We start from the raw sequence: 21,763 nt of genomic DNA, 5'->3' as shown, positions 1-21,763 counted from the left end.
AAGCTCTTAGGGAGATGGGAATACCAGACCATCTTACTTGTCTCCTGAGAAACCTGTATGCGGGTCAAGAAGCAATAGTAGAACCCTGTATGGAACAACTGATTGGTTTAAGATTGAAAAAGGAGTAACAGGGCTGTCTGCTGTCACACTGTTTGTTTAACCTATATGCTGAGCACATCATGAGAAATGCCGGGCTGGATGAGTTACAAGCTGGAATCAAGGTAGGAAGGAGAAACATCAACAACCTCAGATATGCGGATGATACGACTCTAATGGCAGAAAGCAAAGAGGAACTAAAGAGCCTCTTGATGAGGGTGAAGGAGAAGAGTGAAAGAGCCAGCTTAAGACTAAATATTAAAAAAACTGAAGATCATGCAATCTAGTCGTAAGGCATGTAGAAGGGGAAAAGGTGGACATAGTGACAGATTTCCTCTTCTTGGGCTCCAAAATCACTGTGAATGGTGACTGCAGCCATGAAATCAGAAGACATTTACTTCTTGGCAGGAAAGCTATGACAAACCTAGACAGTGTGTTGAAAAGCAGAGACATTATTCTGCTGGCAAAGATCCATATAGTCAAGGCTGTGGTCTTCCCAGTGTTCACATACAGTTGTGAGAACTGAGCCATTAAGAAGGCAGAATGCCAAAGAATTGATACATTAGAACTGTGGTGCTAGAGAAGACTCCTGAAAGTCCCTTGGAGAACAAGGAGATCAAACAAGTCAATAATAAGGGAGATCAATCCTGAATATTCACTGGAAGGACTGATGCTAAAGCTGAAGTGCCAGTATTTTGGTCATCCGATGCGAATATATGACTCATTAGAAAAGTCCCAATGATGCTGGGAAAGACTGAGGGCAGGAGAAGAGGGGGGTCAAAGAATGAGATGGCTGGATGGCATCACTGATGCAATGAACATGAAGTTGGGCAAACTCCGGGAAACGGTGAGGGACAGGGAGGCCTGGCATGCTGTAGTCCATGGAGTCACAAAGAGTCAGAAATGGCTGGGCAACTGAATAACAACAATCACCCCAGGACTTATGCTACTTCCAAAAGTTTATAAATCATGTCTTAAAGATCTATGTCAAATCACAAAAGTTGTGTATATAGGAAATAGTAATAATATATCAAATATGCTTATTTTTCATTTCAAATTGAAAATAACTTTAATAATAATTCATTCTCCTCATTTATCTTGCTCTGTAAAATAAAAATATTCTATTTTTTTGAGACTATAGTCTATTCCAATTCTCTCACTGTTTATGATAAGTTTAAATACAAAGTATAGATAAGAATTTAACATTTTTATTAGAAGAGAAGCCTCAAGGTGTAAACGATGTTGGGCCATTTAGCCAATTAGGGGAACATTTTTATTTTTATTATTTATCTATTTATATTTTTTTGCCTTGCTGCAGCATGTGAGATCTTAGTTCCTTGACCAGGGATAAAACCCATGCTCCCTGCATTGGAAACCTGGAGTCTTAACCACTATATGGCTAGGAAAGCCCCCAGTTCAGTTCAGTTCAGTCGCTCAGTTGTGTCTGACTCTTTGCGACCCCATGAATCTCAGCATGCCCGGCCTCCCTGTCCATCACAAACTCCCGGAGTTTACTCAAACTCATGCCCATTGAGTCGGTGATGCCATCCAGCCATCTCATCCTCTGTCGTCCCCTTCTCTTCCTGCCCTCAATCCCTCCCAGCATCAGGGTCTTTTCCAGTGAGTCAACTCTTCACATGAGGTGGCCAAAGTATTGGAGTTTCAGCTTCAGCATCAGTCCTTCCAATGAACACCCAGGACTGATCTCCTTTAGGATGGACTGGTTGGATCTCCTTGCAGTCCAAGGGACTCTCAAGAGTCTTCTCCAACACCACAGTTCAAGGAAATTCCTAGGGGAACATTTTAAATTTAAACTCTGACACTGTTCCAAACATTAAACTGAATCTCACATAGACTAAAACATTAATAGTAAAAATTAAACCATAAAAACTGATATAAGTGAACATTACAGTTTTATAGTTTTGAGAAGATTGAAGGGGAGAAGAAGGAAGAATAGCATCCTATTCTTTTTTTTTAATTGAAGGATAATTGCTTTACAGAATTTTGTTGTTTTCTGTCAAACCTCAACATGAATCAGCCACAGGTATATATATATCCTCTCCCTTTTGAACCTCCCTTCCATCTCCCTGCCCATCTCAACCCTCTAGGTTGATACAGAGCCCCTGTTTGAGTTTCTTGAGCCATACAGCAAATTCCCATTGGCTGATACTTTACATATGGTAATGTAAGTTTCCATGTTACTCTTTCCATACATCTCACCCTCTCCTCCCCTCTACCCATGCCCATAAGTCTATTCTCTATGTCTGTTTCTCTGCTGCTGCCTGTAAATAAATTCTTCAGTACCATTCTTCTATATTCTGTATATGTGCATTCGAATATGATATTTATCTTTCTCTTTCTGACTCACTTCACTTCACATAATAGGTTCTAGGTTCATCCACCTCATCAGACTGACTCAAATGTATTCATTTTAATGGCTGAGTAATATTCCATTGTGTATATGTACCTCAACTTCTTTATCCATTCATCTATTGATGGACATCTAGGTTGCTTCCATGTTCTAGCTATTGTCAATAGTACTGCAATGAACAGTGGGATACATGTGTCATTTTCAATTTTGGTTTCCTCAGGGTATATGCCTGGGAGTGGGATTGGGTCATATGGTGGTTTTATTCCTAGTTTTTTAAGGAATCTCCATACTGACTTCCATAGTGGTTGTATCAGTTCACATTCCCACCTACAGTGCAAGAGTGTTCCCTTTTCTCCACACCCTCTCCAGCATTTATTGTTTGTAGACTTTTTGATGATGGCCACTCTGACCAATGTGAGGTGATATCTCATTGTGGTTTTGATTTGCATTTCTCTAATAATGAGTGATGTTGAGCATCTTTTCATGCGTTTGTTAGCCATCTGTACGTCTTCTTTGGAGCAATGTCTGTTTACATCTTTTTCCCACTTTTTGATTGGGTTGTTTATTTTTCTAGCATTGAGTTATATGAGCTGCTTATATATTTTGGAAATTAATCCCTTGTCAGTTGTTTCATTTGCTATTATTTTTTCCCATTCCGAGGATTGTCTTTTCACCTTGCTTATAATTTCCTTTGCTGTGCAAAAGCTTTTAAGTTTAATCAGGTCCAACTTGTTTACTTTTGCTTTTATTTCCATTACTCTAGGAAGTGGGTCATGGAGGATCTTGCTTTGATTTATGTCATTGAGTGTTCTGCCTATGTTTTGCTCTAAGAATTTTATAGTTTCTGGTCTTACATTTAGGTCTTTAATCCATTTAGAGTTTATCTTTCTGTATGGTATTAGGAAGTGTTTTAATTTAATTCTTTTACATGTAGCTCTCCAGTTTTCCCAGCACCATTGACTGAAGAGTCTGTCTTTGCCCCATTGTATATTCTTGCCTCCTTTGTCAAAAATAAGGTACCCATAGGTGCATGGGTTTATTTCTGGGCTTTTAATCTTGTTTCATTGGTCTATATTTCTGTTTTTGTGCCAGTACCATACTGTCTTGATGGCTGTAGCTTTATAGTATAACCTGAAGTCAGGAAGGTTGACTCCTCCAGCTCCATTCTTCTTTCTCAAGACTATTTTGGGTATTTGGGGTCTTTTGTGTTTCCATATGAATTGTGAAATGCTTTGTTCTAGTTCTGTGAAAAATGCCATTGGTAATTTGGTAGTGATCACATTGAATCTGTAGATTGCATTTGGCAATATAGTCATTTTCACAATATTGATTTTTCCTACCCAGGAACATGGAATATCTCTCCATCTGTTTATGTCATCTTTGATTTCGTTCATCAGTGTCTTATAATTTTCTGTGTACAGTTCTTTTGTCTCCTTAGGTAAGTTTATTCCTAGATATTTCTTTTTGTTGCAATGGAAGCATCCTATTCTTAAAACCACTGAAAGGAATCCCAAAGGAAACAAGCAGTAGATGTAAAAACAGAGCAAAATTTCAATGTGTCAAAAGTAAAATAAAGTCCAAAGGTAAATAACCTGGGGGTAATACTCATAGCAAATGATTAAGAAAAACAATAATTTCTTGAAGCACACATAAATAATAGAAAAGTTAAAACCTAATAAATGTGCAAAAAATTGTTACAGAAATTACCCCTTAATTAATGTATTTATTCATGTATTATTCCAAAAAATTAATGAAAGTGGCAAATTTCTTATTCACTCACTTGTTCTTTTTTTTTTTTTTTTAATGGGTATATACCAAGTTCTGTACTAGGATATAGTGATGAACAAGATAGACCATGTCCCTACCATCAATGACCTTACAAATTAATACTGAAATGCCACTATTCAGCTATCAAATAAGCACCTGAAAGAATTATGAAGCTTAATGCTTCCTAGGGCTTAATGCTTCCTGGTGTAATGGGAGTTCTCTTCTATTACTAATGAAAGCAGAAATTATTTTAATCCTCTAGAAAAGCAATATAACTACATGTGTAACCTTAAAAAAACCTTTTACCATTTGATCCAGTAATTCTACTTCTAGAATGCTATTCTGAAGAAATAATCCTAAAAACATTTCCAAAATATATGCAAACAGCAGTGAAATAATGCAAAACCCAACTCTGACTCACTGCCTGCTGAGTGTCAAGTGCATCACATGTAAGGATTCACAACAGCCCTGTGGCAGTAGGTGTTACTTTTATTCCCATTTACAAGATAGCAATATTGAGATCCAGAAAGGATAATCATTTGTGTAAGTTTATTCAGCTAATATGTGCATGTTGCTGCTGCTGCTTAGTCATCTCATCTGTGTCCGACTCTGTGTGACCCTATGGACTGCAGCCCGCCAGGCTCCTCTGTCCACGGACTTCTCTAGGCAAGAATACTGGAGTGTGTTGCCATGCCCTCCTCCAGGGGATCTTCCCTACCCAGGGATTAAACGTCGGTTTCCTGCCTTATAGGCAGATTCTTTACCACTGAGCCACCAGGGAAGTCCTAATATGTGCATAACCCAGTGTTAAACCTTGGCAAATGTGAAGATAAATACACCTGAAAAATCTGCACTTAACTCTAAAACAAAATGCAAAGCTTTTAACTTCAATGAATCACAGCCTTGTCATAGTGAAGGTATTTGCATAACTCAATGAAGCTATGAGTCAAACCGTGCAGGGCCACCAAAGACAGATGGGTCATAGTGGAGAGTTCTGACAAAACATGGTCCACTGGAGAAGGGAATGGCAAACCACTCCAGTATTCTTGCCATGAGAACCCCATGAACAGTATGAAAAGGCAAAAAGATATGACACTGGAAGATGAGCACCACAGGTCACAAACTGTCCAAAATGCTGCTGGGGAAGAGTGGAAGGGAATTATTAATAACTCCAGAAAGAACAAAGTGAGTGGGCCAAAGTGGAAATGACAGTTGTGGATGTGTCTGGTGGTGAAACTAAAGTCCGATGCAGTAAATACAGTATTGCATAGAAACCTGGAATGATAGGTGCATGAATCAAGGTAAATTGGACATGGTCAATCAGGAGATGTCAAGAATGAACATTGACATCTTAGGAATTAGTGAACTAAAATGGATGGAAATGGGTGAATTTCATTCAGATGACTGTATTTCATTCATAATTCATCTGAATTTCATTCAAATGACCACTGTGGGCAAGAATTCCTTAGAAGAAATGGACTAACCCTCAGGTTCAACAAAGAATCTGAAATGCAGTACTTTGAGTGCAATCTCAAAAATTACAGAATGATCTTTGTTTGCTTCCAAGGTAACCATTCTTTATGACAATAATCCAAGTCTATACCCCAAACACTAATGCCAAAGAAGCTGAAGTTGATCGGGTCTATGAAGACTTACAAGACCTTATAGACCTAACAGCAAAAAAAGATGTCCTTTTCATTAGAGGGGACTGGAGTGCAAAAGTAGGAGGTCAAGAGATACCTGGAGTAACAGGCAAGTTTGGCCTTGGAGTACAAAATGAAGCAGGGTAAAGGCTAACGCGTTTTGCCAAGAGAACACATTAGTGATAGCAAATACCTTTTACCAACAGCACAAGAGACAACTCTACACATGGACATCACCAAATGGCCAATACCAAAATCAGATTTATTACATTCTTTGCAGCCAAAGATGGAGAAGCTCTATACAGTCAGTAAAAACAAAACCTGGAGCTGACTGTGGCTCAGATCACATGTTTCTCATTGCAAAATTCAGACAAATTGAAAGAAGTAGGGAAAACCACTAGGCCATTCAGGTATGACCTAAATCAAATTCCTTAGGATTATACAGTGGAAATGACGAATAGATTCAAGGGATTAGATCTGGAAGACAGAGTACCTGAAGAATTATGGACAGAGATTTGTAAATTGTACAAGAGGCAGTGACCAAAACCAATCCCAAGAAAAAGAAATGTAAGAAAGGAAAATTGGTTGTCTGAGGAAGCTTTATAAACAGCTGAGGAAAGAAGAGAAATGAAAGGTAAAGGAGAAAGGGAAGGATATACCCAACTGAATACAGAGTTCCAGACAATAACAAGGAGAGATAAGAAAGCCTCCTTAAATGAACAATGCAAAGAAACAGAAGAAAACAATAGAAGGGGAAGGCTAGAAATCTCTTCAAGAAAATTGGAGATATTAAGGGAACATTTCGTGCAAGGATGGACATGACAAAGGACAGAAATGGTAAGGATCTAACAGAAGCAGAAGAGATGGCAAGAATACTTTGAAGAACTATACAAAAAAGGTCTTAATGACCTGGATATCCACAATAGTATGTTCACTCGCCTAGAGCCAGACATCCTGGAATGTGAAGTCAAGGGGGCGTCAGGAAGCATTATTATGAACAAAGCTAGTGGAGGTGATGGGATTCCAGCTGAGCTATTTCAAATCCTAAAAGATGATGCTGTGAAAGCATTGTATTCAATATGAACAAATTTGGACAACTCAGCAGTGGCCATAGGACTGGAAAAGGTCAGTGTTCATTCCAATCCCAGAGAAGGGCAATGCCAAAGAATGTTCAGACTATGGTACAATTGTGCTCATTTTACATGCTAGTAAGGTTATGCTTCAAGGTAGGCTTAAGCACTATGTAAACTGAGAACTTTGAGATGTACAAGCTGGGTTAAAAAAGGCAGAGGAGCCAGAGATCAAATTGGCAGTATTTGTTGGATCATAAAGCAAGCAAGGGAATTCCAGAAAAACACCTACTTCTGCACCACTGACTATACTAAAGCCTTTGACTGTTTGGATCACAACAAACCGTGGAAAATTCTTAAAGCGATGGGAATACTAGAGCACTTTACCTGTCTCCTAAAAAAACTATATGCAGGTCAAGTAGGAAAGTTAAAAGTGGACATGAACAACTGGTTCAAAATTGAGAAAGGAGTAAGAAAAAGGCTTGCTTATTTAACTTCTATGTAGAGTACATCACGTGAAATGCCAGGCTGGATGAATCACAACCAGGAATCAAGATTGCCAGAAGAAATATCAACAACCTAAGATAGGCAGATGATACCACTCTAACAGCAGAAAGTGAAGAGGAATTAAAGAGCCTCTTGATCAAGGTAAAAGAGGAGAGTGAAAAGCTGGTTTAAAACTCAACATTCAAAAAACTAAGATCATGCATCCAGTCCCATAAGTTCATGGCAAACTGAAGGGGAAAAAGTGGAAGCAGTGACAGACTTTCTGCAGCCATGAAATTAAAAGACACTTGTTCCTTGGAAGAAAAACTATGACTAACCTAGACAGGGTTTTAAAAGCAAGGACATTACTTTGCCAACAAAGGTCCAAACAGTCAAAGCTATGGTTTTCCAGAAGCCATGTATGGGTGTGAGATTTGGACTATAAAGAGGCTGAGTGCTGCAAAATTGATGTTTTCAAACTGTGATGCTGGAGAAGACTCTTGAGAGTCCCTTGGAAAGCAAGGAGATCAAACCCGTCAGTCCTAAAGGAAATCAACCCTGAATATTCATTGGAAGGACTGATGCTGAAGCTCCAATACTTTGGCCACCTGATGAAAAGAGCCAACTAACTGGAATAGACCCTGATGCTGGAAAAGACTGAAGGCAAAAGAAGAGGGTGGAGGCAGAGGATGAGATGGTTAGACAGCATCACTGACTCAATTGACATGAATTTGAGCAAATTCCGAGAGAGAGTGAAGGACAGAGGAGACTTGTGTGCTGTAGTCCACGGGGTCATGAAGAGTGGGACATGAGTTAGTGACTAGACAACAACAACAAGGAATTTTACTGAATACAACTATTTTTGTGTATCTGCTCCATCCAACATGAAATATTATATTATTAGGCTTCAGTAGATTCTCTGGCAATCTTGTTTTTTTAAATATTTATTTATTTATTTGGGTCACACTGGGTCTTAGTTGTGGCATGTGACTTGTGGGATCTTTAGTTGTGGCTTGTGGGAGCTAGTTTACTAACCAGGGATTGAACCCGGCTCTCCTGCATTAAGAGCATGGAGTCTGTATCAGGGAAAGTCTATCTCCAAAAGCAGCTGGAGCTGAGCACTAAGAAACCAGTTGACTTCAAAAGTATTCTTGTTGAATTCAACCCTATTTTTATATTAAATCTATTATTCAATCTCCATGATAACCTCTACGCATTTCAAATTAGAGCAAAAAACACATGGATTCTTAAAACAGAAGTGATCAATTAGCACCATCTAAGATCACCATTACAATAAACAAAGAAGACCTTGTCATTGAGTCTTTAATTAATAATACTTAGGCTGGAGAGCCAAGTGGTATCCACTGGATGTTTCCCAGAGGGCTCTAATCAGGCTGTGTGCTTAGAGGATGTCAGATAGGTGTTTTCTGTTTTACTTCGGGCAGCTATCTTCAAAGAAGCAGCCCAGGGGGAGAGACATGCCTTCCAGTACTAGAATTAATTATGCATTCACTTTATTCCTCAACATTCTTATAGAAGTTGATTTGCAGAGTGGTGCTCAATAGAATGGTCATTCTTGAAGGAGAAATTTTGCAGCAAATTAAAATACAGCACAGAATTTTCATTTCTCTTTGCCAGAGAGTCTGAAAAATTGTGGTTACACATGATGATCTACACATACACATTGAAAACATTTGTTAACTCAGTAGAATTTCTCTCACTCTGAAGCTTAATGGTGGATTTGCCCATTATAATTAGAATTAAGTAGTAACACTGTCTGACCTTGGAGTGTCATTGCCCTTCTCTGCTGACTGACTCCAGCAGAAACAGTGATACAAAGTAAATGGATGGGTTAGTACATCATAATAAGATGGGCATCACCAACTCTTTGGCTTCTGAATCTTACTAATGTTAATCATATATTCTGTTCCAATGGCAAATGCCCCAAGAAGATTATGATATAGTAAAAAATTGATTACCAGTAAAAGTTACAGGGCTTCCCTGGCGGCTCAGTGGTAAAAAATCCACCTGCCAATGCAGGAGACACGGGTCTGGTCCCTGATCTGAGAAGATCCCATATGCTGTGGCTCAACTAAGACCATGTGCCACAATGACTGAGCCTGAGCACCCTGGAGCCTGTGCTCTGCAACAAGAGAAACCACATGAGGAGCCCATGTACTGTAACTAGAGAGTAAGCCCTTGCTCTTCACATCTAGAGAAAAGCCCACACAGCAAAGACCCAACACAGCCAAAATAAATAAAATTAAAAATATATATATTTTAAAAGCTACATATTTATTACCTTTTTTCTTCTTTCTTTCTTTTCTTTTTTTAATGGTGTAGAATATGTATTTCCAGTAGGGATTGGTATTACCTCTGTGGTAACCTGAATAAAGGCCTCCAAAAATATCTAGGTCTTAATTCCTAGAGTCTGTGGATGTGGTAGCCTATGTAGTAAGAGACATTGCAGATGTGATTAAGTTAAGATTTTTGAGTGAGAGAAATTATCCTGGATTCTGGGTAAATCAGTGTGGTTCAGACAGTAAAGAATTTGCCTGCAGTGTAGGAGGCCCTGGTTTGATCCCAGCATTGGGGAGATCCCTGGAGAAGGGAATGGAAACCCACTCCAGTATTCTTGCCTGGAGAATTCCATGGACAGAAGAGCCTGGTGGGCTACAGTCCATGGAGTCACAAAGAGTTGGACACAACTGAGGGAGTTAACACTTAACACTTATCAGAGGGAAGCAGAGGAAGATCTGACACAGAAGAGGAAGGTGATATGACACTGAAATAAGATGCTATAATGCTGGCTTTGAAATGTGGAGAAAGGGGCCATGAGTCAATAAATGCAAGGGGGTGCAGTCCTAGAAGCTGGACGAGGAGAAAGACATTCTTCTAGCACCACCAGAGGAAGTACAGCCCTGCCAACAACTTAGCCCAGTAAACTGCAGACTCTGTCCTGCAGAAGTGTAACACAATAAGTCTGTATTTTCATTGAGCCACCAAATATCAAGTATTTTGTTACAGCATCTCTCAAGAATTAATACAGCCCCCAAAGGGGTAAAAATTCTTGGGGAAGCAAAAAAAAAGTCATATATTACAACAGCTTGTGATCCTCTCAAGCTCAACACTACCCTACAAAATCCTATTCCTCAGTATTTTGTTTTGTGGCAATTAGGGAAAAAATATCTGAACTGCTCTTTTTTTTTTTTTTTTTCTGTGCTGGGTCTTCTCTGCTGCACACAGGCTTTCTCTAGTTACAGAGAGTGGGGGCTACTCTCTAGTTTCAGTTTGCAAGCTTCTTATTCTTGTGGCTTCTCTTGTTGTGGCTCAAGGACTCTAGAGCTCGGGCTCAATAGTTGTGGAACTTGGTCTTGCCCCTTGACATGTGGGATCTTCCCAGACCAGGGATCGAATAGGTATCCCCTGCACTGCAGGGTAGACTGTTAACCAAAGAAGAGTCTATCACCAAGGAAGCCCCCAAACTGCTCTTTAAGGAGTTGAGAATGAAAAATAGGTTGGGAAACAATAGTTCATTGGCAAGCACTGTCGATGACAGTTTGATTCAAATATTGACGCAAGACTTTTATTACTCTCAAGGCCCATTTCATCACCATTAGCAGTTAGATAATGCTATTAGACAAAAAAAGCACTGCTACCTTGACGCCATTAAACAAAATAGATATTACCATCTTGACAGGTTCTTCTGTACTTTCATCCTAACAACAGAATTTACCATCCAGAAAAGGCTTGCTGACCACTTCTTTGTGCAAGTAGCCAAATCTCTACCTCATTTTTAGACAGGCATTCTCTCCTATACTCCACAACAAGACAGGAATAATTTGGCCCATAAATAGTGTCAATCTATTAATGTGTATGTTTGAAATTGTGTGCCAAAGTCCATTACAAAGTACATTTTAATATTCCAGATTTTAAAAATGTAACACAGGAAGGTTTATGTCTATTGTGACAGTCTTGGAAGAGATTGTTTAATCATAATTCTACCTTTGGAATAATTGTTTTAGTGAAACCAAAACTCTATCAGAAACCTATTTATAATGTACTTTTGGCATTACTGAACAAATGATGATGAAAAAGCTATATAAGTAGTTAACCAGTGGATAGCCTTTCTTATGGGATTGAAAGTTAAAAATCTGGGTATATTAATGTATCTAGTATGATTCAGTCTACAGAATTTTAAAAAATATCTTTGTTGATTAAGCATTAAAAAGTATAAGTCAAGATACATATTAACATTCATTATATCACTAAGCTCACTAATTAATTTGGTCTTTCTGCCTCACTCAAGTAAAAGTTTCCTGTAACCTTCAAGAAATTAAGTTCTGAGTAGATTCAGGTATTGTTGACTGTTAGATTAAGCTAAAAATTCCCTTAGGAGCATTAAATGCCTGAATAGAATCTTAATCAGGCTAGATCTGCCAACCAGGGTCTTCTTTGGAAAGAGGTCAAGATGTAAGAAGAAAAGACTAAAATTGTCCTCTAAGCATTCTAGCAGACATGCTGATTGTGCATTACTATACCTTCTGCCCAGTCCACACAGGGAGCAAAATCTGAGCCTGGGGTGGAAGAAAAATTTTGAAACAGAATCAAGCTATTTATAGTCCAAGAATCAGTGTGTACAAAATGAATTGTGCACAGATCTTTATTCTTATGTTCCAAGAGGTAGAAGTCTGGTGTTCGACCATAATTCACAAGACAGGAAAGAGAAGGGAGGGAGGGTAGGTAGGAGGAGGAAAGAAGGAAGGAAAGGAAAGGAAAGATATCTATATATATGTTATATATATAATTCATATATATAACATACATACATATATATATATATATATGATATATACATCAAGTATATACCATATCAGTTCTACATTTAAAAAAAGTAGACTGGCTTTTGCTGCTTATTTTTTTAAAATGCTGAATGATAACTGATAAAACCCGATTACCTTAGAAACTGTAAAGAAACTACACATGAATATTTTTTAACTCCATGGCTGATTCATGTCAATGTATGACAAAACCCACTGCAATGTTGTGAAGTAATTAGCCTCCAACTAATAAAAATAAATGAAAAAAAAAAAAGATTTTATTTTTTAACCTATACCAGCTCCAGAGTTGCCATTTCTGCATCCTGCCCCAAGGGTTTCCCAGGTGGCTCAGTGGTAAAGACCACATGCCAAGCAGGAGATGTGGGTTTGATCCCTGAGTTGGGAAGACCCACCGCTAGGGAACGAAATGGCAATGCACACCAGTATTCTTGCCTGAAAATCCCATGGACAGGGGAGCCTGGTGGGCTACAGTCCATGGGGTCGCAAAGAGTTGGAAGTGACTTGGCGGCTAAACAACAACATCCTGCCCCAAGCAAAGCTTCCTCACCATTTCTAACATTAGCTTGACCGCTTGAAGTTTCCCATTTAATTTTATATTTGGCACTAGTTTAATGACTGGCTGTTACACAGGAAGTTGATCCAATTGTCATTATCAGGGCAGAAGTTGATGCCTCTTCTTATTGTCTAATGCAGAAAGAAATGATTCACAAATGAAAATGGTAGTATTTTGAACCTGTGTCCTAATGGTGTCCAACATCTGGATGCTGGATGCAACATTTACACATGCCTTCAATTTTGAAGTTTTCCCTAGAATGTTTGGGATTATGGAGATGCTGGTCCTTATTACCTCCCCAAAATAACGACAAAAAAGACTAAAATTATTTTTGACTAAAGATCAACTGACGTTGTTTTGAGAGCTATTTAAAAGTTGTTCTGATATTTCTCATTGACAAATACAACAACTTAACTTTCCAAATCATAGGAAAAAGGTATTTTCAGCTCTTAAAAGGAGAAATTATCTGCAGATGACCAGAATCTACTTGCTGCCTACAAGGACAATGCAGTAGGAATGTGGCAAGTGACCATCAGCACCTGCTGGAAACAAACATGGCAGAGCTTTCAAAATTAAAACAGACAAACAAACAAAAAAACTGGTTTTCTGACTTTAAAAATAAAGAGTAACTAAATGTATATGCTCCTTGCAACAGCATGCATTTTAATCAGTATTCACTGACTCCATGAGCATATGCGATTACAGCAGACATGATGATTTTACTGATGTGAATAGCGCCCTCCTCAATTAATGGAAACCTGATTCTCCCTTGGGGACGTTGTTTCCCCTGCAACTCTCTCAAGCATGGACCTGGAAGTGAGATGGGTTGCTCCTCTTGCCTCTTATGGCTGTTTCATTCATTCTCCTTCTTCTTCACCCCTAAAACTACCTGCTTTAAATCTCATGTCATCATGAGATTTTTTTAAGTTAATAAATGTACCTTTTTTTTTTTAATGTACATTTTTAAAAACCAAATTAACACTAACTTCCTCAAGGAACAGGGTAACAGCAGTAGGAGAGGCTCAGACACTGCATACTATCTACTGCTCAGCACCGTTCTTGTCCCTTATCAAACACCAACTCATTCCCCCTCGTTTTTCTAAGACTTTAGCTCCTGGTTCACTGCCAATGTTTCCTGAACTCCTGGTCTTAATTCCTAGTATTCTCAATATGCATAAAGATGATCTCAATTCCTGGAATTCCTCCTCTTGGGGGATCCTCTCCTGTCAACCACGCATTTCCGAGATCATACCTCAGTGACTCATGCTTTTCTAAGTGATTATGTCACCACTTCTCTATCCTCAAATACCCCACATCCCATCTTCCCTCTCAGCTGCTGACCTTGCTTCCTTCAGTGAGAAAATTGAAGCTACCTGAAAAGAACCTGCAAAGACTCTCTTCAATCAAACCTGCCAGGATACCAGCGATGCATCCACAAACTCCTCTTTTCCTGGCTATCTACTGTAGAAAAATGAAAACTTATGTTCACATTAAAATATAAATGTACATGAATGTACATAGCAGCTCTATTTGTAATTGCCAAAATCTGAAAAATGTTCTTCAATAGGTTAACTGATTAGAAAGTAAAACAAAACTGTGGTATATGCATATGGTAGTATTTGACAATAAAAAGGAGGGAACACAACTGACAAGCAACAACTAGATGAATCTCAGAGGCATTATGCTGAGGGAAAGAACCCACTCTCAAAGGTTACGTACCATACAGTTCCATTTACATGACATGCCTGAAAAGACACAACTACAGTGATAGGAATCAGAAGACTGACTATCAGAGATTGAAGAGGGGAGGGTATGACTACAAAGGAGTAGAAGAGGAGATGGGAGATTTTGAGGGTGAGAAAACTGCATCCTAAGTGTGGTTATATAAATCTATATTTGTTAAAATTCACAGAACTACCCACACATACATTTTAAAAATTCTGTGAACCTGTAATTTTAAATTAATCCTATAAAAAAACTCATTAATGTAAATTATTATTCCCAAAGGCACAATGAAATCACAATAATTCAAAAACGAATTGTTTGAATATTGTTGAACTTTGCTTTCAAATTCTCGATGATGGTAATATGATGGTAATAGGGATGTTGTGTTTATTGCAGCTCAGCAAGTGTGGGAAAGAAGCAAGGACTCTTAAACATGCCTGGTTTAGGACAACAGCCTGACTACTTGGTGGACAAATTGTTAGCCTCTCTGTCTCACCCATAAAGAGGGGAATAGAAACAGTACATGCCTCATAAGTTTAAGAGAATTAGGTGAAATAATTGAAGGAATGTAAAATGCTAAGTATTATGCTTGGTACATGATAAGCTCTCATAAATGTTAGGTATCATATTATCTAAACCAATTAAAAAGAGTGATCATTCTTTTTAAATTAAATAAAAAAAAATCACTTTTTGACACTTTGCAACATTCCAGGGAGGTGTGAGGTCCATTCCCAGTAAGTACAAAGAGCAGGACAGAAACTGGAACATTTCAGGGAAATAACTTTTCAGCTATAGCCAAGCTATGCCTTTACAGAATGGAAAATCATCATTCATTGGAAGTCTCAATCATATTCAGCTGTGTGTAAATCCAGCTGTCACTGACCAATCGTTTAACCAGATCTCAGAGACTATAAGAAAAGCTTTGTTATTATTGGATGCCTTAGTTTAAATAGTTCAACTTTTCCCCACCAGTAAGCACATTCAATGTTGTACTGAGAAATAATGCAGTGACTCTTTTGAGAACCAGCCAGGTACAACAGGCTATTTACACTGATAGTATTTAAAACACCTAGAAGTAATTAGCCTCCAACTAATAAAAATAAATGGAAAAAACAAAACAAAACACCTAGAAGACTCTCTTGCAACCTGTGGGCTTTTAAACATGTGATGTTTCTTATTTTGGTGTCAGGATGTCAGCCATTACTTCTTGCTGTCAGAAGGTGCTGGGGCCTTCTGACAGAAGACCCCAATACATCTTTCTACATTTATTGTTTCTGTCTTGCTGTGTGTAAATAAGTCTGATTACCAAACTTTGAAACAGTAAATAACACTAACATAGTCCTCTACTTCTTGTGAAGCACTTTCATGAAAAATATTTTATCCTCATAAATATCATGAGACATAGGAGAGGTGTTGTTATTATGTTTACGTGGAAAAATGAGAAGTTTAATCACACATCTGATCGACTGTTTAGGTGTTTCCTGCTTAGTCACAGCAGGTACCACCGATCTGTGTTTTGTTTTGTTTTTTTCTGATCTGTTGTTTTAATGAGACTAAGATGAGGGTAATTTACTGTACAATTGTAAACTGTACAAAATGTTATATTTTATTTTGTCCATGTGAGCTGCTCTAACAATAACACAATAGGCTAGGTGGCTTAAACAGACATTTATTTCTCATAGCTCTGGAGACTAGGACGTCTAAAATTGAGACACCAGCAGATTCAATGTCAGGTGAAGGCCCACTTCCTGGTTCGGAGACAGCCATCTTCTTGCCGTGTCTTCACACAGTAGAAGGGGTAAGGGAGCTTCTCTGCAGTGTTCATACAGTCTCATTCATGAGGGCTCCACTCTCATGACCTAATCATCCCCAAAGGCCCTACCTCCAAACACCATCACATCGGGGATTAGGTTTCAACATATTAATGCTGGGGGAGGGGGGGACACAAACATTCCATCTATACTACATGTTATCTAAAACACAGTTCACTATCTCTGGAGATACTAAGGTATAGAAAGAAAGAGTTTGTGAACACACTGAGTTGCCTTAGCATTGAAAACAACCGCTCATTGTTGAATTTTTGTTCACTGATGCTTTCAGGTACCCAAGCATCTGACTCATAGCAAGCACTGAAGAGACCTCTGTTGAATAAATTCATGTATGATTTCAAAATAGAAAATCTAAAAAGATGAAAACCCTAAGATAAGGAACTCAAACCCTACATCCAGCAGTTCACATTTTCAAAAATTTCCAGTCGGGTAAAGACAGTCAATAGTATGTGGTTAAAGAGCAGACACACATTTTTAAGAGACACTGGAGGTCAGTCTAAGAAGGTAATAACCAGGATGCTGAGGCATCCTGAAACCATGTCACATGAGGAAGTGCTACTGTATCTAGATACGTTTACTTTGAAAAAGAGAAAATAAGACTGCTCTTTCCAAATATTTTAAGTTGTTGGGCATGGGCTAAAATTTTCAAGTGGAATAGAATACTTAAAAAAAAAAAAAAACATTCTCTGTAGATCCACTGGCTAGGAATATGACCAGTTAGTGAAAATTACAGAGAATCAATTTTTCACTGAACAAAAAAGGGCAGTTTAACAATTGGAGCTGTCAAGCAGCAGGATGGGCAGCCTTGGGAGGTAGCTGGAAGATAGGAATGAACAGTAATTTAACATCTCGTATGTGTACGGCATTGGGCATAGGACCTGTATAATGTATAGGACCTTACATTAATATTTCCCTCTCTAGGTCAGAAGTGAGGAAAGTGATGCTTACAGAACAAAAGTGACTTGTCCAATATCACATAGTTGCTAAGTGGCACATCTGGAATTCAAACCAGAAGTAGTTAACTCCTAACATAAGTTATTTCTGTTCAGTTCAACTCAACAAACATTCTTTTTCAAATGTCTGCTTTTGACCAGGAACTATACTGAGTCCTGGGAAATACCAAGATAAATTACAGACAAAAGACAGTCTCTTGCTTGGAAAGATTCAGAGTTTACCGTCTCCACAGTGCTAGAAGTGTCTGAATAAAGGCTATATGACCATTCCAGGTTATTGGAGAAAGAATTATTGATCTGGGAGTAGTGTTTATCAAATAATCACTTAAGGTGCCTACATGTCCAAATTCATAGATGTGGCTATAATAGATTTCTGAAAATTGAGCTGGTATATTATAAAATCTGGTTGTATATTCCACTGAGGGGAAAATGGAGCTTCAGACGTGATGAAAATCATATGAATTAAGCAAGTTTTAAAATATAAAATGACCATATCCTAACCATATCCTAACATTTTGTTACTGGACCTGAAGGATTAACACTTAATTTGATTGACTCCCATTTGGTCCTTTGATTGGGTGACATTTTTCCTTTATACTCTCTGTCCTTAAAAATCTTATTTAAAGCAGTTTACTCTTTAAAAACACATACAATAACGCTATTTAAAATGTCTAAAAATGAGAATTATATGAAAAATCTGTTAGATTTTACAGTCACACATAGTGCTGGAGCTTTTCAATAACTAAAGCAATAATAAAAATATATTGTAATTCCTACCATCTGATTCATATCTCAACAGAAAGAATTTTCAAGGCAATAAATTCAGACAGGTATTTACCCAATGTTTCTTTAACCTAAGAATATGGACCTACATAATAAATGATATCTTCAATAATATTTTTATGGAGGATTCAGAAAGTTATTAATGATAACAGTTTATGTTTATTACATATTCACTATATAATAAAATAATCTTTAACAAATTCTAGCTGAGACTAGAATATTGATTTTCTAACACCTAATTCAGAAATGCTTCCATTTTTTTCACTATACTATCCTATACATACCATATATAGAAAAGAATTTGACCATGGAACTACAGATACACACACACACATGCATGCATGCATGCAAATGTGAGTGTAAAATGTCCATAACACATACAGCACACATATAAACACAGGTACCTTTACCAGTATTGATGACTCTACTGAAATTAGAGATTAGTCCTTTTAGTAAATAAAAATAATTCCATTAATGAACTTATCAAATTCACACAGCACCTGTCAAGCTGATGATTTACTATGTTTTGCACTGGTTATCTTTGTCTACTTCTCATGGTCCTATCACGTCTCTCTTTCAGTCACTATGCACCCTCCATACCCAGAATACGAAAAGACATCTCTCTTTCAGTCATTATGCACCCTCCATACCCAGAATACAAAAAGACAAATAAAACTGAGACTACAATAAAAACAAATCTGGGATTTCAGTTTAACACCAGTCATCAAAAGTCTATATCAACATACCAAGAAATCGAATTAATTCCTTTTCTCCTTTTCCAAATGTACTCAACCCTGCATGCTAATAATAATTTTATTAGTGACATTAAAACCTAAGGTCTGCATGAAAAACAGCAGGGCTCTGGGGTATAGTAATACCACTCACTAGCTTTGAGCCCATCAGAAAGAATATTAACAGATACACTGTTGGCACACTTAGAAAACCAGGAAACTGACCACCTATTTTTTTCTTTTAGTTACCGACAAACCCAAATAGCTATAGTGCCTTGAGCTGTTTTAGATTGAAAAAATACATAAATTTGGATGTAACAAATTATTCTCTTACTGCAAATCAACTATCGAAAATGCATAGAAATCAAAGGATTAATAACCAAGAAATCATTCAGCAATTCCCCAAATTGTGAGCCTTATGATACTCTAATACCCAGCCAAAAAAAAGTCTAAATTAATGTTTCTTTTTTTTTTTAATTAATGTTTCTTAAAGTGTGGTCTCTATGTGCTATGAATTAGTTAGAAATGCAAATTCTTGAATTCCACCTAGAATCAGAACTTTAGGGGGTGGAGCACAAGACTAGGTTTTGATGAGTTGTTTAGGTTATTCTGGTGCTCACTAAAATTTGAGAAATGATCTGAATGAAGGGGTTCTCAACATTTTGTTTCTTTTATGGCCTCAGTTCATTTCTACTTTGCATGCTCATTCATAACCAACTCCTGTTGCTTATCATAAGCCTACTCCTTGGAAACTGCAATCAAGCACGGTGTAAGTGAGGATCCTCTGTCAATCCCCATTGTCTTGCATCAACAGAAAAACATCTATGGACACCCTTTCCTCATCCTTTGCTATTCTTGCCTCAGCTGCAACTGCCACGCACAAGATAGGGTGTGCAGCTTTCAGAAGATCCATCCAATTGGCAACCAAAACTGCCCAACTCACTGGTTTCAGTCCTTCTATACAAATCACCTGCACATGGGTACTCAAGGCACATGTTGCCCATGTCACAGTCCCTCTGCCAACCTGCTATGTGAGCCTGCTGTTCATGGTGGTGAGGGTGCCTGTGGATGTTTTGGGCTTTGCTTAATCCAGGAAAGTAGCCTATGGCACCTTGAGTCCACTTGGAGGAGGAGGCCTGGTACTCCAAAGGACAAGCAAGTGATGATGAAAACCCAGCACATACAGATGCGACAAATGAAGAACTGGAGATGGGCTTTGTTTTTTAACAATCATTTAGGAAAATGAGGCAGAGTGTCCTGAAAACTCTCATGTTCTTTTTGGTACCCAACACTAAATTCCCCTTGGTTGGCTCCTTTCTTATCTCCAGAGTCATACTGCTATATTCGGGGCATGCCCAAAGGCAACAAACTAGGTAAAGCAGATACTTTACTGTCAATATTCACTGACTTCATTGTAATATGGTCACAGGCTAATGTAAATTATTGATTAAATTTAAGTAAATTTTGGACAACTTATCTCTCATAATAATGAAACTTTACTTGTAATACGCCACTAATTTCAAGAGAAGGGTATCAGTGGGTTGCTTTGGTTGCATTTCACAATATCAAACAATTTTTTCACCCAATGTCTTTCTATTATTATGCTCAGTTAATGAGCCTACTTGGTAGTGAACCTGGAATTTGTTCATTAACCTCCACTGCACTGGTGTAGGAATTAGAGGATACTTGCACGTCTTCTACAGCTTTCTTAATCAAAAAATGGAATGAACGATTTAATATGAAGTTTTCAAAGCTACTCCTAAAAGGGTAGTGGATGAATCTGCTTCTGGCTATTTCTGTCCCCAGGATCACCTCCTCCCCGCAGGACAGAATGACTCTGCCACTCTGAAACCATCTGGCATGTGATGCTGCTAAGAACAAATCTGAAGGGAAAGAGTGAATTCAGGGGAGGCCCTGGGAATGAAGAAGGCTCCTAATCTGATTCATACCAGCTATAATTTGCTGCTTGTCTAAAACCAGCAAAACAGTTTATGGTTCTCTAATGCCAGACTCTCCCACTCCCTCAAAACACTCCTCCGCCAGTCTCTCTCCCTCAGTGAGGAGAGTCCTGTGCTAACACCACCGTCATTTTGAATTAGTTCTGACACTGAGCATAGAGCCAACCATTCCTCTCCACATTGTATTGAAACAGGTAAAGGGAAGGAAATGTTAAGGTCACTATATTTTTTAAACACCTCTGCAGAAATAGCAAGACCAGGTCCCAAGTACTCAATAAATAAAGGCTTTAATTCTCAACAAATAATAAGAGAGAGAAAAGCTCACCTCAGAACAAGCTTTCATTTCACTAAAAAAGCAGAAAAAATTGCTGGCATTGACATTATGTGCTTCTTGTTTAATATAGCTCCTCTGATTAGTGAAAAAGTTTTACTCCTCTTTCCTAGCAAGAATTTTATCTTCTCTCTCCCACAGCTCTCTCCCAGGGAATATGTTTGCTATTTGTTTACCTCCTTCAGATCCTGCACGACGGCTGTGAGCCTCTCATTTTCTGCCTGGACATTAGTGACCACAGCCCGGCTCTGTTTCAGTTCGTTCTGCATGTCCAAGATCTTCCCCAGATAGTAAGCTTCCTTCGATGCTGACTCCTGCAGAAGCGTTTCCTCCCGAGTCTCCCCATCCTCAGCAACCTTACGGTGGATGGAGAAGGACTGCCCAAACGCCTGCAGAGGATTTGAAAAGAGAAAGAGCATAAAATGAAATGCACCACTGCACTACTCAACAGAATTGGGAACATGATTCATTTTGCTTTGTGTACAAGAAAAGCTCTTCAGCAAGACTTTCAGAAGCAAAAACTACACAGTTCATGTAACAGGCTAGAAGCTCTCACTGACACTTGAAATAATTCAATTTAATAAGGAGAAAGAAAAATTTTTAATATTTTGCTAATATATATATAT

The 21,763-nt window shown here is 38.2% G+C and overlaps 1 protein-coding gene across 10 annotated transcripts in view; it reads right to left on the bottom strand.

Annotated features, from left to right (window-relative positions):
* BICD1 (BICD cargo adaptor 1) overlaps nt 1-21,763 on the bottom strand; it is a 243,955-nt gene that overhangs the window by 113,774 nt on the left and 108,418 nt on the right. For all 10 annotated transcript variants that reach the window (XM_043882069.1, XM_043882070.1, XM_043882072.1 and 7 more), the window contains exon 2: nt 21,314-21,526. In XM_043882069.1, the coding sequence (XP_043738004.1) occupies nt 21,314-21,526 (213 nt within the window). The remainder of the gene's footprint in view (nt 1-21,313; nt 21,527-21,763) is intronic.

Source organism: Cervus elaphus, chromosome 22, assembly GCF_910594005.1.
Source record: "Cervus elaphus chromosome 22, mCerEla1.1, whole genome shotgun sequence".
Lineage (NCBI taxonomy): Eukaryota > Metazoa > Chordata > Mammalia > Artiodactyla > Cervidae > Cervus > Cervus elaphus.
Note: the sequence above shows the minus strand (reverse complement) of the source record. Positions and strands in the feature narration are given on the sequence as shown.